The sequence below is a fragment of the Chaetodon auriga genome, chromosome 8 (genome assembly GCF_051107435.1).
Source record: "Chaetodon auriga isolate fChaAug3 chromosome 8, fChaAug3.hap1, whole genome shotgun sequence".
NCBI lineage: Eukaryota > Metazoa > Chordata > Actinopteri > Chaetodontiformes > Chaetodontidae > Chaetodon > Chaetodon auriga.
In genome coordinates this window covers 26,820,943-26,836,958 of record NC_135081.1, presented here as the reverse complement: position 1 = coordinate 26,836,958, position 16,016 = coordinate 26,820,943, and the positions used below count along the sequence as shown (strand labels likewise).

Genomic DNA, 16,016 nt, shown 5'->3' with positions numbered 1-16,016 from the left:
CATAGTTTACCAGATATTTGTCTGCTGTCTGGCGGTAATTTCCCACCATGCTTCCCGCACCGCTCGCTCATGGAATGTTGTGGCTGCAGTTCTGCAGATGAGGGCCGAACAGTCATGAGGATGTTTGGTGCATACGTCACGTTGTTTAGCTGTCCCATCATGACTTAGTCAGTTTACATTTCAGCCGCTGAGCGGTCGCTCTTACCCAGAGTGATTTGCGTTGTGGTCAGCAGAAGGACAAGCCGAAGCTCCTTCTGTGGACCTCCGCCATGATCGGCAAGTAAGAGGTAGGAGGTCGCAGGTCAGCGTGACGTCATTGTGACAGCATGTCTCGGATTGCAGAAGGATCGTATACAGATTTGGGAAAATAAATCAGAGGAAAGACGGAAGCATTGTTTTCAAAGGGATGATTCCTAAGAGCTGATGCGGTTTATCTCTGCGCTGCGTGTCCCTGACCAGACAGGAGAGGTGGTCGAATTTGTTACCACTTACAAGCAATTTTTGGGGTTACTTATGGAGCAGCAGGGTGACTGATTCTAAACAACCAAAGTAAACACTGGATCACTACCAATTCCATGACCTCCAGTCTGTCTGTGGAGCAGTGAAAGAAGAACAGCTGTAGAGAAAATCACATGTATTATTAGGTTTTACTCAACCATTCTCTCCATCTGAGTTTCCAGGAGTGCCAGAGGTGCTTTCAGTTTGCGTGGAAGCTGACTTTCTGGCCGAGCAGCCGTTAATTACTTCCAGATTTATTCTGATCAGTAAAACATGTCAGCGTCACATGTAACATCTGTCCAAATGTTACAGATTGCTAAATATCAAATTCTGTGCAGCAGGGCTCATCAAAGCACCGCGTTCCCAGCTCGGCTCACGCAAACTGTGCATTCACAGCGTTTGCGTGCAGACTGACGAGCGCTCTTCCCACTGTTTAACCTTGTGAACTGTGTTCATCACCTTAGAATTTCCCCTTATGTTACATCACCTGAAACCGTCCCATTTACAGGATATTTTTTGCCTGCTTTTTCCAGCAATTCCTCGAGTTGATGTCACACGTCTGAATGAGTAAAACCTTTAAATGCTGAATGACATTTCTTTTTTTATGGCTGCACCATAAAATCAAAGGAACTTTCCCATCCATCCCATATCCTGTCAACAGTACACACTGGTTTCTTGTAACCATGACTAAGATCTTTCTGTCACCTAAACACAGTAGTTTTAGTTACGTAACTTAACCATAACTGTGAGTATTGTGATGCTCAGCCAAGGGGAAACCTGAGCGGATGAGCAGTGCCACAGCAGACACAGCAAAACACGACTGATTGAAATCTGTGATATTATCAACCACCTATCTTCAGCAAATAATAAAATAAAGAAGAAGAGTCAAAGTGCTTTACAACAGAGAAATCACACGTTCACACAAAAAAGACAGAATAAAATAAAAACATGGAGAGAAAGTGTCGTCCTGACGCGAGGGACAGCGGGTGAGAAAAAGCTATTATTGGTCATTTTAGAAGACGAACTGACAAACAGCCTGTTTGTCTTTATCTGTACCATCAACAGGGATCAGCACCTCCTCATCTGAACTCCAAATACATTAACAAGTGTTCATCTTTCTTACTTCCCATTGCTTTCATGTCCTCCATCATAAAGCAGGCTGTGACTGTGAGCTGCTGTGTGCAGTTTACTGGACATACTGGAAACGTGGAAGTCCGTCCTCACACTGTAGCAGTTCTGTTTCTTCACTTGTCTGCTTCGCTCATTACACTGTGATTATACGTTTGTGTTGCCGTGCTTGTTAACTTGCCGTGCTCTGTTTCATTGCAGACGATGAGCGACAGGCCGTTCATCCAGAAACTGTTTCGCCCCGTTTCACCTGAAGGCAACGCGCACACACTTGGCGACCTGCTGAAAGAGATGTACCCGGCGGCTTTACCGAACGACGGTATGTCTGCACACGGCACACACACACCGCGGCAAAGCGGGTCAAAGCGAACGTGTTTCTTTAGTAATCTGTGCTCATCTCTCACTGTGATCACACAAGAATAAGACTCTCAGACCAGCACCAACAGGAAGAGGAACAGCAGCTGCCATGTTTCAGTTTAGTTTTTTTGTCGCATGAAGTCTCTCTCATCTTTCAGGAGTGAGAGGAGAAAGGAAGCACCTCTGCTCTCCTCTGTTTTATTTACAAATCCACACGAGGCATGTCAGAGATCCACTCTCTCAGATAATACACCCACTGCGGGGGCTAGATGAGGGAAAACAGCGGCCGCTGCCAGAACAAGTGAGTAGAGCTGTGGGAGGAGGAAACGAGATGAGTGGCAGATAGAAAGTGAGGAGACGTGAAGAGGAACGAGAAAGAGCAAACTGCAGATGTGAGGTCAGAGCGCTCCAACGGGGCGAGGCGAAGACAGCCGGAGTCTAAACAGGTAGATGGAGAGTGTTTAGTTTAGCCCATTACAAACAAAACAGAGTTCAATATGTGACCCAGAATGAACAGATCAGCAAACAATATTCATCTTCTAAAAAAGAAGAAATAAATCCTTCAGCGTCTAATCAGTGCAAAGTAAACGTTTCGTTCCAATCACAGACGTCCTTAAACAGGCCAAACCAAACCGGATCAGCTGAATGAATGTGGATAAACATCAAGACCAGCGTATGAAAAGACATTCATCATTTATGAAAAATAATTCTAACGTGCAGAAGAGGGCTGGGTGCAGAATATCCCGATGTCCACGTCAGTCTACCTGTAAACAGTGGGCCAAATCTCTTAATGTGCACACGGACAGCAGTTTGGCGTGTAAGCCCTGTGCCGTCGTGGCAAACAGCTGCAGCTGCGGCGGAGGTGTGGCGATAATGAAAGAAGAGATGAGAGGAGAGAGAGAGGGCGAGCGGCAGTCTAAACAGACAGTGTCTGCAGAGGAGGAGAGAGGAAGTAGATAAGGAGACAATAGTGTGTTAGGACAGAGGACCCGCAGGAGACTCACCTGCACGGAGGAGACAGGACCATTAACACCCCCCTCCCTCCTCCTCCTCTGTCTGTCTGCCCACCTCTCCGTCTCACGTTCACTCTCGCTCTGTGATCGTCCTGTTTACGGCTCACGCTCACTTTCCTGTAAGCTGCTGGATCCTCTGCGGAAAATCCTAAAGTTCTTAGCTGAGTTTTACGTCCTGCGAAGTATTACAGATGTCTTCAGTGCTCCTTTTAGAGGTCTTTACACAGCGACACATTACATCCGTCGTTGGATTAATTCAGGTCAGGACAACGCAGGAAGCGTCAGCCGCGTCCCCGTCCATGCAACACGCTCAAAGGCCGAGTGTGACACTGCAGTCAGTGTGCAAACAATTAACCGTCGTTTCAGCAGCATTGAAACGACTCTATTTGAATATCACTGCATGTTGAAATGCTGTTGAAAACAATGGTTTTAAAACACACAGGTACAAAGTGCCTCACACACACGAAAAGATGGAAATACATAAATGAGGTGATGAATGATGATTAATGTGAACTAATTAGTGCTTGTTCGAGCTGTGGGTCCAGGTGGATGAGATGCTTGGATCCACTGAGCATCGCTGACAGTCGCTCTTGTCTCTTGTTCGAATTAAAATCACGGGTGGCGGCTCACACCGGCTGTGACCTCATAAAGTTACCGCAGGTGATTTGCCAGGCAGCCCAAACGAAGCATGGCTGTTCTCGTGGTTATGTGCTCTGTGCGAGTGAGTGTGAGTCCTCTGCCGAAGATCATTTGTGACCCAAAAAAAAAAAAGCTCCGCTCCATTTGCGGCATCTGTAGTTCAACAAGGCCGAGTGCAGTGAATGCTGGTGTCGTGATATTTATAGCCGAGGCTGTCAGTCTTTTTCCCAGCAGGACGTCTCAGAATGCGTCCTTTGTAGAAGTCTCTGTCATGGTTGTACAGCCTTGAGTTGGAACATTTGCAACCTGCCAAGTACATCTCTTTGTTTCTGGCATCAGGCAGCATGAATTACAGGCATCAGCGGACATCTCTGAACAGTAACAGCTGCACTACAAGGATGTTCTTTAAGGATTCTTTTGTCTTTCTCATGGACAGCGTTTCTGACACTAATCCACTCCAGCACAGTTGTTTTAAATTAATCTCATTTACATTGTAGTTTTCCAAACTTTAAGGTTTGCTGAAAATGAGTGTGACAGTCAGTCTCTTCCTCTTTTCCTGCTCCTTTCTTTCTCTGTAGCTTCCCTGATCTAAGACTGTTTCCTCTTTGATCCTTTATCGCTCTCTCAGGTGTAGTCTTCAACATCTTCCCTGTCTGTCGCGGACGTCTTTTATGTCTTTGACGTTAAATCTCCGCTCTCCTCCTCCCAGAGGAGTCTGCCAGCCTGCCTGGCTGATCAAGGTGAAAGTGGCCCTTTTGTCTCTCGTCGTTTGTTTGGTTTCCACCTCTTCCTCAGCTGCGAGATGAGTGGAGTGATAGCAGGAGATTATGGCGGCGTGTTTGGATTAGAGAGGCCGGGACGTGTGTTCAGGGACTGGGCGGGGCGCTGGGGTTTGGGGGGGTTTGCTGGTAGTATTGTTCGAGAGTTCAGAGGACTTTTTTTCTGCCGGGACCCCAACATAGAACAAAAAGACAATCTGGGGTGCTCCTTTACTCTGTGATCTTTCAGACATCAAATAACAAGCTTTTTCATACAATCCTTCCTCTGTTATGTCTGAGCGAGGATTGGTGTTGACCCCTGTGGGACCCAGAAACCAGTCGCAGCAAACAAATGGGGGTGGCTTGAATTAAGAGGACAAAGGAAGGGGAATCCCAAATCGTTCTCAAGCAACGGCCAAAAAGTCTGCGCTGCCGTGAGGCTGTTGTTCCCCCCACGCTGCGGCAGAGAAACCTAAAACAACATGTTACTGTAACCGGCGGTCAGCGGTGACGTCTGCCGGAGCTGCCTGTGAGCTGCCTGCTCTGAACCAGGTGTGTCGTTGAGCAAGGCTTTGGCAGGAGTTTGGCTCGGGTTAGCTGCAGAAATCACAGCCTGAGCGCTGACGCTGCCCACGCACCACACGTGTGTTGACAGGCAGTTCTCGTAAGGAGCCTTTTTTTTTTTTCTTTTCAGGTTTTATCGGAGACGAAGCCGATCATGAAAAACCCCGCATTGATCACTGCCCGTGAATAATCAGAGGAAACCCCCCGCCCCATCTCAACCCCCTCCCCCACAACCCCACCCCTACCCCTCCCTCTTCTTCGAGTGACAAATCCAGGCGATGCTCTGAGCGTCCGACCGCCCCTTCCCTCCCCCTCCCACGCCTCCACCCGTCTCAGCCACAGCTGTGGTGCGGCCCACTCGCGATTGGCAGGCTTCCCTGTGCAGGCTGCGCCAGGAGCCAGTCGAGTTTGTGCTGATCAAACGGGTCGGCTCGCTTCAGAGCCCGGAGGTGTGTGTTTCAGTGGCTGTTTTGATACAGCAGATAGCGGGTTAGGGTTCATATGTGCAGGCGTGTGAGATGTGCACCAGACAGGGGAATTCAGGATGGCTAGAAAGCCTCGAGGCGAGCCGTGTCACTCTATTGTTGATTAAAATGTGGTCAGCAGAGATCTTTTCAGATCTTTCTAATTATATCCAACTTTACTGTAAAAGGCTGCTAAGCCTGTGAAGGCTTTTCCTCCAATTCACGGAGACGTTTGGGGAAAGACTTTCAGCTTTCTTCCACATTTTGAAATCAGTGGAAAGTTTGCAAAACATCTTAATATCCTGTGATATCTTTCTATTTCAGAACTGATCAGTGATATTGACAGTGTTTATATTCGTAGTACTGTTGATATTAGAAATGTGCAGTCATGTGTGTAATTGTAGCCTCAGATCAGAAACATTTAAGAAGTTTTACATCTGATTACTAGTTAACATACACTCTGACCTGAGACCAGCTCATTATGAAAGCATCAGTGCTGACTGAAGTGTGTCCGCAGCACCAAAAACTAACAAAAAGTTGTTCTCTGATGAAGAGATTTCAGATTTTTAGACTGTTTTAATTCAAAGTTCTTGTGTGGCTGCTTGTGAAGCAGTGTGAGAGCTTTGTCTTCTGCGGTCAAAGGTCAAAGGTCTCATATCGCAGGTATCAAAACATTTCAGACAATATTCAAGCAGACATTCAATATGTGCAGCGTGTACAGAAGGACCAGGAGTAGAATTACAATATGAAGAAACTGAAATCCAGTAGTAGGTACATGAAAGGGAACTGCGATATCAAGTACTTCAAATATAATGACTATTAGTATTATGTGTAATAGGTTTCAGACTAAGTGTAAAAGCCAAACTGTGTTTTTAAGTGTTTGGGATCACACACACATTCTGAGAAATTTCACAAACCCTCTGTGAAGTTAAAGGATAATGTGCATCTGTGCTGGAGGCGTGCGAGATGTTGCTGCATGCAAAAAGCGAGCTGCAGGTTGAAATGTACTTTCTGAAGCCGGAGCAGCTCAGCTGGCATCGGTCGCGACAGCCGCGCTTCAGTCGACATGGTTTCATGAAGTGTCGCGCTGGGAAAGGTTGATGGAAACGTCAGAATTCAAACAGAAGCTAACAGCGATCATTTATTTGATATGATTAATCAGCTGTTTCGGCCGTCCTGCGGACCTCTCTCCATTCTCTCCATCTTTGTCCTTCTTCTTCTTCTTCTTCTTCTTCTTCTTTGGTTGTTGGTGTTTGGCAGATAACTGCTATTGTTTCTACTTTGCGACCTCTTCTTCTTCTATTGTTTTTTTTACTTAACGTAGCCTGTCCGCCAGCATCTTAGGAAACTGAGTTTTGCACAACCGTCGACCCTGATTCCACAGGCTGGAAAACGATGGCGACATATTGTAAAAACAGACTCCAGTCATCTGTAGGCGAACTGTGTTTTCCTGCGGCGGTGTGGTGACGTCTTCCTGAACGTCCTGTAAGTGAAAGTTGCTCATTGGAAAAGTTTCAGTGAGATCAGATCGCAGCAGCCGCAGCAGCTGATGAGAGCCGACAGGGAGCCGCTCGTTTCCTAAAGGCCAAAGTGGAAACGCACTTCTTCTCAACCACACTCGAATTATCAATAACTCGCTCGCATTGCAAAGCCGGTGCTGGACTGAGAGTCTTATTCTAAATAAAAATGGGCTAATTTTTCCGCTGACGCACACACATTTGCACACACCCTGTGGTTGAGTAGTACACGACCGCCGGCCAAGACGACATGTTTTGTCAGCCAAGCGAGGCCAACCACTATTTAGGAAGACCGCAAGGCCGCGCTCTGCTCGCACTCAAACACACAGTCTGACTGCACGGCTGGCGTCTGCTCAGACCCACTGACTCAATCAATGTCTGACGGGCTGAGTGACGGCCGGGCAGGCGGGCAGGCGGGCAGGCTGGCAGGCGGGGGGGGGGGGTCAACCGCTACTGATTGGTTTTGATAGATCAGTTAATCAGTCATGTGATGATAGTGATGCATGTGCCATTTCAGTCATGTGTTTAAATTGATTGTTTGTCCAACCAGCAGCCCAAAACCCAAAGATGTTCAGTTATGATGAGAAAAAACAGGAAGAAACAAAGAGGCTCCAGCAAATATTGATCATAAAACAGAATTTCTGTTGAGTGGCACAAAAGACAAAACACACCAGCAGCTTCATTGAAAACTCATGCTGCTCATGTCAAGAGAACTTCAACTGAACTTTCTCCACAAAAAAATGGGAAAAAGAAGAAAATGTAAATTAGGCACATTTCCATCAAATCAACTGCAGCCCTGATTCTAAACCAGCTGTGACGCTCAAACACAAATAAAGCAGAATGTGAGAACTTCCTGATCCTTTTAGACAGAAACTCAGCTGAAAACAGCTCAAAGTCAGTAGATTTAACGTTTGAGCTCCTCGGCTTCATTGATTTCTGTCTGAATCTGACGCAGCTGCACGTTTTAAAGACTGGGAAAGATGTGGAACGCTCCAAAAACACCTGTTAGGATCATTGCACAGGTAAACAGGCTCACTGGAGCGAGGTTCACCACTTTGTGAACACATGACTGGATGAAGGAGGTGAACACATGGACTCAGAGACACTTCAGGAATCTGCTGTCAGTGAACACAGTTTGATTATTGATGAGTGATCCTGGTTTGATTTGTGTTTGACAGCTTTAGTAGTTCACACTCAGAGTTGTTGAACTTGGTTTTTCTCTTGCAGGTCAAAGGTCACAGTAGCACAGTATCAAACAGTTTCATGTAGGCTCATAAAAGTGTCCTGAACATCTGTGGTTCCTCTTTTCCCTTTAATTCTATCTCATGATGGAAGTTATTCACGAATGTCACAGCTGAGAATTTATTTACAAAAATGGATTAAAAGCAGAAGTTTGGACCTCAGTCAGCACTGAAGAACAATTTGGATGATGACAGTTTCACAATACAAGATAATTCTGGAAACAACAGGATAAAAACAAAAGGATTTATGGCCTTGAACAATGGAGCGATGATTTAACACACAGCAGTCATTTGATCCTCGTAAACTTTAGCACAGAGATGTTTGCCTGAAGCTGACCCCCCCCCCTCCACGTTGTTTTGTTGTGTGCTCAGATGCAGTCGGTCCTGCTGTTAATGGTCAACACTGTGACGCTTTAATGAATCCCAGAAGTGAGTGTTAGTCAAACGGGGAAAACACCTCTTTAACAAACATCCCTCACCATCGTCTCCTGTCGGATGCTTTCTGAAGCTCAATCAAACAATCCGCCTGCACTGAAAGCTTCTTATGTTGTAATGGCTGCCAACTTTTCCATTTTATGCTTTTGTGAGACAGCTGACAGCAGTGAAATGGTCCCCAGCAGGGACGCTGTGGCCTCCTCCTTTATTTGGACTTTTGTTCATGGTCACACTGTTAGCAAAGAGCAACAGTCTGGATATCATCCAATGGTTAATCGCCGCATGAGATTTATATGTCCTCTCTGATTGGTCGTCACGTCCGTCCATCAGAGCAGATCCTCCGAAACCCGGCGAGATGTTAGAAAGCTCTGTAACCCAGAGCTGACATCAGCCCGACATCAGCCCATTTCAACCTAACGGCCGCAGTCTGAGCGGATCAGGTCGAGACACGAGTCTGGACCAAGTGGAATCAGATGAACAGAGACGCTGCAGCAGCACCAGGTTCAGTAATCACAGACGCATTAAACAATTCATTTGTGTTTCATAAGAGCTTTGTAAGACCCTCCTGCCCGGGAAATACCACATCTTCACAACTGTTATAATTATACGCAGGCTTTACGTTAAAAGTGAAGTCTCACAACCTTCATGACATCGTCTGACAGACCAACTCTGACTGCTGTCTGAGTCGTCCTCCTCATGACAAGGTCCTGAGGTGTCAAACTGGTGGGAAAATGTATGAAAACGTGGTACTAATACTGGGATTCTTGCAGATCACTTTAAGATGCTGACTGCACATCAAAGTGAAGGACCTCCCAGCGTTCAGGGTCTTTGGACACGGTCTGATGGAAGTTAGATTCTTTAACATTTCTGGAAATGGTCGGAGTCTGTTTCCGTCTTAGATAACACAAAAGTACCGTCCGTCTGCCAAGTGCTGGTGAAAAAAACATTTTTCTCTGCTGTCTCAGATTTGTGGCTGAGCAGACCTCAGCTGTTCTGATCAGTCGCAGCGTCAGACGGACGATGACGAACAGAAGAGACTCTTCGAACATCTCCACGAGCTGAGTGTGTGTGGGCACGAGACTGACACTGTGTGTGTGTCTCCAGGTGCAGGTGGCTGATGTGATGACCTGCAGTAGTGTGTATTGGAGTGGATTGTGTGTGTGTGTGTGTGTGTGTGTGTGTCAGTCAGGGGCATGGCCCATTGTGAATTTCCCGTTTCTCATAGTGAGACTGTAGCACCTACTCCGCCCTCATCAGGCATAGCCGGGGCTAAAGGTTAAAGATGGGTAAGAAACACCACCCAGAAGTGTGTGTGTGTGTGTGTGTGTGTGTGTGTGTGAGAGAGTGTGAGAGAGAGAGTGTGTGTGAGAACCAGAGAAAGTGTATTCTCACTCTTGCTGTCAGAAAGGCAGAATCACACCTTTTACTTTCGGTGTTTGTGAGCCAAAATGAACGTCTTCTGAGGCTTCGCTCGGTGCGCTTGTTGTAACTCTGGTGTTAATTTCATCATCTGTTCCTCTTTTCAAAGCAGCTTCACAGCCGTCCTCCGACCAAAAAGAGGCCAGAGTCAGCTAGAAAAAACACCAAAGAGGAAGGAACAACATCGATTGTATAAGATAAATAAAACAGTGAAACAGTAAGAAGTGATGAAGCTCAGAGGTCAGAGGTCAGAGGTCAGAGAACGAGCTCCAACAGCTCTGAATCCATTTCTATCATCAGTAATAAAGTCCCGCTGATTATTGTCCCTCAGGTCATTTCATTAATTAATTAATTTTTACTTAAAATTATAAATTGAAATACTTGAATTTCTCAGCACTATTTCTTCTTTTACCGATTTATTTCCTTCACGGTCAAATGAATTCTCAGACTTTGTGTAAAAAGTAGAAACGGTGACTTTGATCATTATCAGTGACGAGACTTCAGCTAAAACCTTGACATGGTTTTTTATTAGAGGTGCACTCATCGCAGTTTTCTCTGCCAATCCACACTTCCAGTTTTTTAAAGTCTGTTTTCTCTCTAAGAACAAATAACTGACAGCATTCAGTCGTGTGTTCGAGCACGACTGCAGCAGGATGCAGCACCTTCTCTCACTTTCACTCTAAAAATCTCAAAGTACAAATAAAATCCATCTGAACATGAAGTGTAGTTTTACTTTGCTGTAGATCTATAGAAGCGATTGATTGGTGCGTGGCAGGTTTTCGCTGCCTGCTTTCATCATCTCCTTCAGTTGGTGTAACGCTGCGACTCCTCCTTCGTGCTCCTCCTTCGTGCTCCTCCTTCGTGCTCCTCGACTCCCCGCCGTGCAGCTCGGCTCTCATCAGTCACAGCGCGCTCGAACAGCTTCATCTGAGGTTCAGTGTGCGGCTGCAGAACACATGAAAGTAACCGGACTCCCGAGAGGAAATCGCATCAGTGCAGAGATATCTTGAATTTTAGCTGCTGCTTCTTCTTCTTCTTCTTCTTTTTTTTTTTTCAGGCTTGTGGCTCGGTGGTTTTAGTGCAGCACGCCGGCAGCGCAGACAAGCACTCGACCTTCACTCCTCAAATGTCTTCACTCTAAATTTGCAGCTCAAACAGATTTTGCATCTTAAATGAATGAAAGACTTTTTTTTTCAATACACTAACAACCAAGAAAGGTTCATTCACTGCGACCGTCAACAAAAATAATGAGGTCAGCGGTACATTTTCACACACTTCCTGTGTTTTGAATCTTTTATTTAATTATTGTCATCGCCTGGCTTCCTCCTGTCTTCGCCTGCGTGGCCTGAGCTTCATTTCTTTACGTTCAGCAGCAGAAATCAGTGAACTCTTCACCTCGTGCTTACACCTCTACAATCTGTGCACTCCCCAAAAACAAAAGTCAGATTAGCCGCTAAAATAAAACGCCCTTTCCTTTTCAGTCCTCCTGCGAACACCACGCCACGCTTCACCCTCCAGCTCCGCCTGTCATCTGCTGCTGCTGCGTGAAAATGTCAGTTTACCTGTTTAATGTGACGCGTTCAGGTTTGTTTCAAGTGAAGCAGCCACAGTATGAAAGCTCTCACTCTGCTGTGGCTTCGCCAAAATTTTGTGTGAAATAAATAATTACAGCTGGTGAATTTGCAATATTAATTTTTCAATTCCGGCCTCCACCAGCAGAGGCAGCCCACCTCTTCCACCCACCTCTGGCCTAAATGTGCACATCTGTAATTTTCAGATGAAAGCTGCGCTGAGCTCATTGTTTCCTGACATCAGTTTCTTGCACGTTGCCGTTTACCATCCAGTAAACAGGTGTAGGGTGGAGCCGCTTCTCAGACCGTCAGTTAGCGCTCTGCCTCAACCGTCCTCCTGATATTACGTGGAGCCAAAATGTCATGTATCGGTGGGTGAACGAGGAGGGCCTGTGTGTGTGTGTGTGTGTGTGTGTGTGTGTGTGTGTGTGTGTGTGTGTGTGTGTGTGTGTGTGTGTGTGTGTGTGTGAGTGAGGTCAAGAGTGAGACAGGAAGAGGCCCGTCACCGTCTGTCTTTCTCACGCACATCATATAGGACAGTTAGCCGCAATTAGCCAGAAGCTAACACGTTTCTTCCAAAATACTAAATATATATAATTTTTAATTCAATATATGAAATATTTCTAAATACATTTCGAGCCTAAACTAAAGCACAGAGTGTAATCTGTGCCTCCTCACCAGCCACGCTGCAGCTGCATTAACTGTTTCCACATTAATTAACATGTTAAACACAGTTTCTGTTTTACAGCTGAACAAAACGTTTGTCACTTTCCGGCTCGTTCGCTGCAAAACTGCAAAAATATTTGTCTCGAAACACGAATCAAGACTGATTGTGAGATTAAATCCTTGACTTCTACTGAAGTTAAACAGATAAAATCACTTCAGTTTGCATGAGAAACAAGTTCAGCCACCGACCTCACCTGCATATTTTTAATTTAAAAAAAAAGATGAAGGTGGACATGTGAGGCATTCTGTCATGAACAGAAAATGTTAATAACCTGCGTGCCAGCAGGATGTGAGAGCTTCAAGAAGTCCTGAAATGATCATGTCCTCTGTTTTTAATGTTAAATAGAGCGTGAAATGCTTCTGTATTTAATCCTCAAAAGCTCAGAGGGGGATCTAAAGCAGATGTCTGCTCATCAGTCCACGGTTAAAACAATAAAGAAGTAAAAATGTAGAAATAATATGTATGAAAGTGTTTATGAATATAAATATTAAGTCCTGAAAACGTCTTAAAACGTGTGAGATTTAAAGCTTTGGTGCTAATTACAACAACATTTTACTGTCAGGTGGAATTTTAAAGGTCACATTTTCTGACATATTTTTAATTGTATTAAATTAACTGATCTAATCCAAGTGGTTAATTATTATTCATCTATTTCTGTGGCATTTTACTCCTCTGTTAGCGACAGAGGAGACCACAAAGAGACTCCAGCATTTTAGGACTGGACTAGCACATGTTCGTGAGAGACAGGAAAAAAACGTAGAATAATGCATGTGTGACGTGCATCCTGCCTCAGGTCGCTCTGGCTTCACGCCCTGCTGGTGACAAAGGTGTTAAAGCAAGTTTCAGACTCCCTGAATCAATAAATCATCATAAATCTGCTCATCACACGAGCCCGGAAGCTGCTGAAGGTTGAGAGAGCGACAGGCCTTTCGGGGGTGGGCGGGGTCAGTGGGGGGGGGCGTCGTAGACTCACACACACACAGTCTGAAACTGCAGTGTCAGAGTGAAAGTAAAAAATTGGAATCCAGTCAACAACGAACCCAGAAACGATCAACTGTCGCTGCTTCGTAACTGAAGCGTCGACCTCGTACTTTCTCTCACCACAGCAGCGCCGATCGTCTGATGTGGTCTCCCTCACCTCATGCAACCATCGCTTTCCTCTCCTCTCTCCACCATCTTTCTTTTTTTTATTTCCTCCTTCTTCTTTTTGTTTGTGACATTGGGCCTCCTTTCCTCATTTTTTCCTTTCCTCCTCCTCCTCCTCCTCCTCCTCCTCCTCCTCCTCCTCCTCCTCTTCTTCCTTACTCCTCTCATCTCGACCGTTCATCCCTCTCTCCTCTCCTTTTCATTCTTACTTCCTCCTCTTTCTCTCTTTTCCTTTCCTCTTTGTCATCTATCTTCTCATCCTCCTCCCTCCAATCTTCTTCTTCTTCTTCTTCTTCTTCTTCTGTCTTTATGTATTTTTCTCTCCTTCATCCTTCTTCTCACATTTTTTGTCTTATTCTTCTAAGTGAATAAAAAACCTTAGTTTATTCAGCACACCTTCAAAGTAAAGCATCAAAATATATTAGAAATAAGAAAGAACAGAGCGCAGGTGGACATAAAAACATGCTTAGATCAGGAGTCGGCCCTCCAGGTGCGACCAGCTGACTCAGGTGAGATGAACTGTCCTTCTCTCTCTCCGTCCAGGTGAGCCGAAGCGTTACCAGGTGGTGATCCACGGCATCGAGCCGCTGCTGGAGACGCCGCTGCAGTGGCTCAGCGAGCACCTCAGCCACCCGGACAACTTCCTGCACATCTGCGTCATCCCGGCCCCCACCGACTGAGGCCACGCCCACCGCACCTCACTGTCGCCGTGACAACCGGCCGACCAATCGGCCGACCCGGCTGCGTCACTCTGAACACGGGAGGCTTAACGGTGGAAACTCTGAACTAACAGACTCTAAGGAGAAGGAGCTCAGAAAGGATGAACAAAGGATGAGGAGGAGGTGACGAACCTCCTCCTCCATCTTATCTTTCTACTCCTCCTCCCACTTCTACTACTCCTCTTTTCTGCTCAGAACACTTGTTTATAGGACGTGAGGATGAACGGACGTGATCGGGTGAAGAGCTGGTCGAATGAGCAGAGCTCCTTTTTCTACTCTGCTGTCTCGCTCCTCCTCCTCCTCCTCCTCCTCCTCCTCCTCCTCCTCCTCTTCTCCACGGGAGCAGAGGAGGCGAACGGGTTCCTCGTTTTTCCATCCCGCCGTACATCATTCCTCGTCTAGTCCGAGACAGAGACTGTCCCGTGGACGGGGAGACGGGATTGTCTGGGAGAAGCGTATCCAGTCCTGCTGAAGTTGCCTTAGTTGATGCAGTTTCATCATCGTCATCCTCGCCGTCCTGCGCAGACGTGTGGACGCGTGAAGGATCTGAGTTTACATCACAGCCTGCAGACATTTATCATCTCCAGCAGCTTCTGGCGCTTTGTTTCTGACTGTTTACTGAGGATTTTCTGCCGGTTCGGTTGCTTTCATTAACAAAGGGAGACGAAGAGGACGAGCTGTGCCGCCGCTCTGAGGGCGGTGATGGACACTGCCGTCCAGCTCTCGTGGGGTCGTGGTTAAACTTCAGCTTTAACTCAAACCGATGTAATGTTTTCACCTTTACCTCGAAGAGAAACTCCAGTTGGACACAGTTTGGGTCTCTGTGCTTCACATCCTTCCATGGCTACACGCTCCTCCTGATTCCACGTCAGTCTGCACTTTTTTTTAACTGGTTTTGTTGTTTTACTTTCTTCACGGTGTCTTCTGAGGGTGAAGCAGCTGCTTGTGAGGCGAAAGCGTTCGTTTCGGGGGTGACGGAGGAAAAGCTCCACACGTGTTTCCAATGGCAGGTGTTGATTTCTCTCCATCGGCTCGACGCCGTTCAGCTGCTTTACTGTCTGTTTTTGTCTGTTTTGGCTCGAGCCGCTTTGTCTGCTGCCAAACGTAAATGAGCATCTGGTTTTGTTTCATTTTAAGGACTTAGCTTCGATAATGAGACAGCAGGCACGATTAGCATCCAGTCTGCAGGCTGCTGGGGGCCACAGTTGAGCTAATGTTAGCTGGCAGACAGACAGAAACATGTGACCTTTGACAGAGCGCTAACTTCAGGTCACGGTTCTGCAGGTCGGACGATGATTAATCAACCACTGTTTGTTTTTTAAAGCTTTGTGTATCAGCATCTTTTTTTTTTTTTTTTTTTTACGTCTCTTCATACTGAAATAAAATGACTTAAAGTGTTCAGCTGACACTGTTACCCCAAATGACTTCAAATAAAAGCGAGTTGATTCAAGTATTTCACGTCACAGAATGTTGTTCTTTGGCTTTTCCAACGTTTGTTTAATGAGGAAACGCTGCTTTTTTTTTTAACATATTTGTGCATCTGTAACGGCGTCAGCATTACCTTCACTTTCCAGCAAGGTGACGATGAAAATGAAATTGAAAATGTTTCCTTTGTGAGTTATCAGACCTGTGTATCACGTACAGTTTTTCAGTACCGGTGACGATGTGTTACCTGAGTTTCAGTACCAATACCAACACAGTACTCGTGCTGATGTATTTAGCAAAACAACAAGTTTTTCAGAGGCAGAAGAAGAAGAATTTTGCAAAAGTAGTCACGACAGCACCAAATGTGGATTCATCCACCGCTGAGCCTTCTTAAC

At 45.9% G+C, this 16,016-nt stretch overlaps 1 protein-coding gene across 1 annotated transcript in view; it reads left to right on the top strand.

The window, feature by feature from the left end:
* atg5 (ATG5 autophagy related 5 homolog (S. cerevisiae)) overlaps nucleotides 1–15,652 on the top strand; it is a 30,107-nt gene extending 14,455 nt beyond the window's left edge. Inside the window, exons 7-8 of the mRNA XM_076738087.1 lie at nucleotides 1,828–1,945; nucleotides 14,021–15,652. Coding sequence (XP_076594202.1) covers nucleotides 1,828–1,945; nucleotides 14,021–14,157 — 255 coding nt within the window. The 3' untranslated portion in view covers nucleotides 14,158–15,652. The remainder of the gene's footprint in view (nucleotides 1–1,827; nucleotides 1,946–14,020) is intronic.
* The last annotated feature ends 364 nt before the right edge of the window (nucleotides 15,653–16,016 follow it).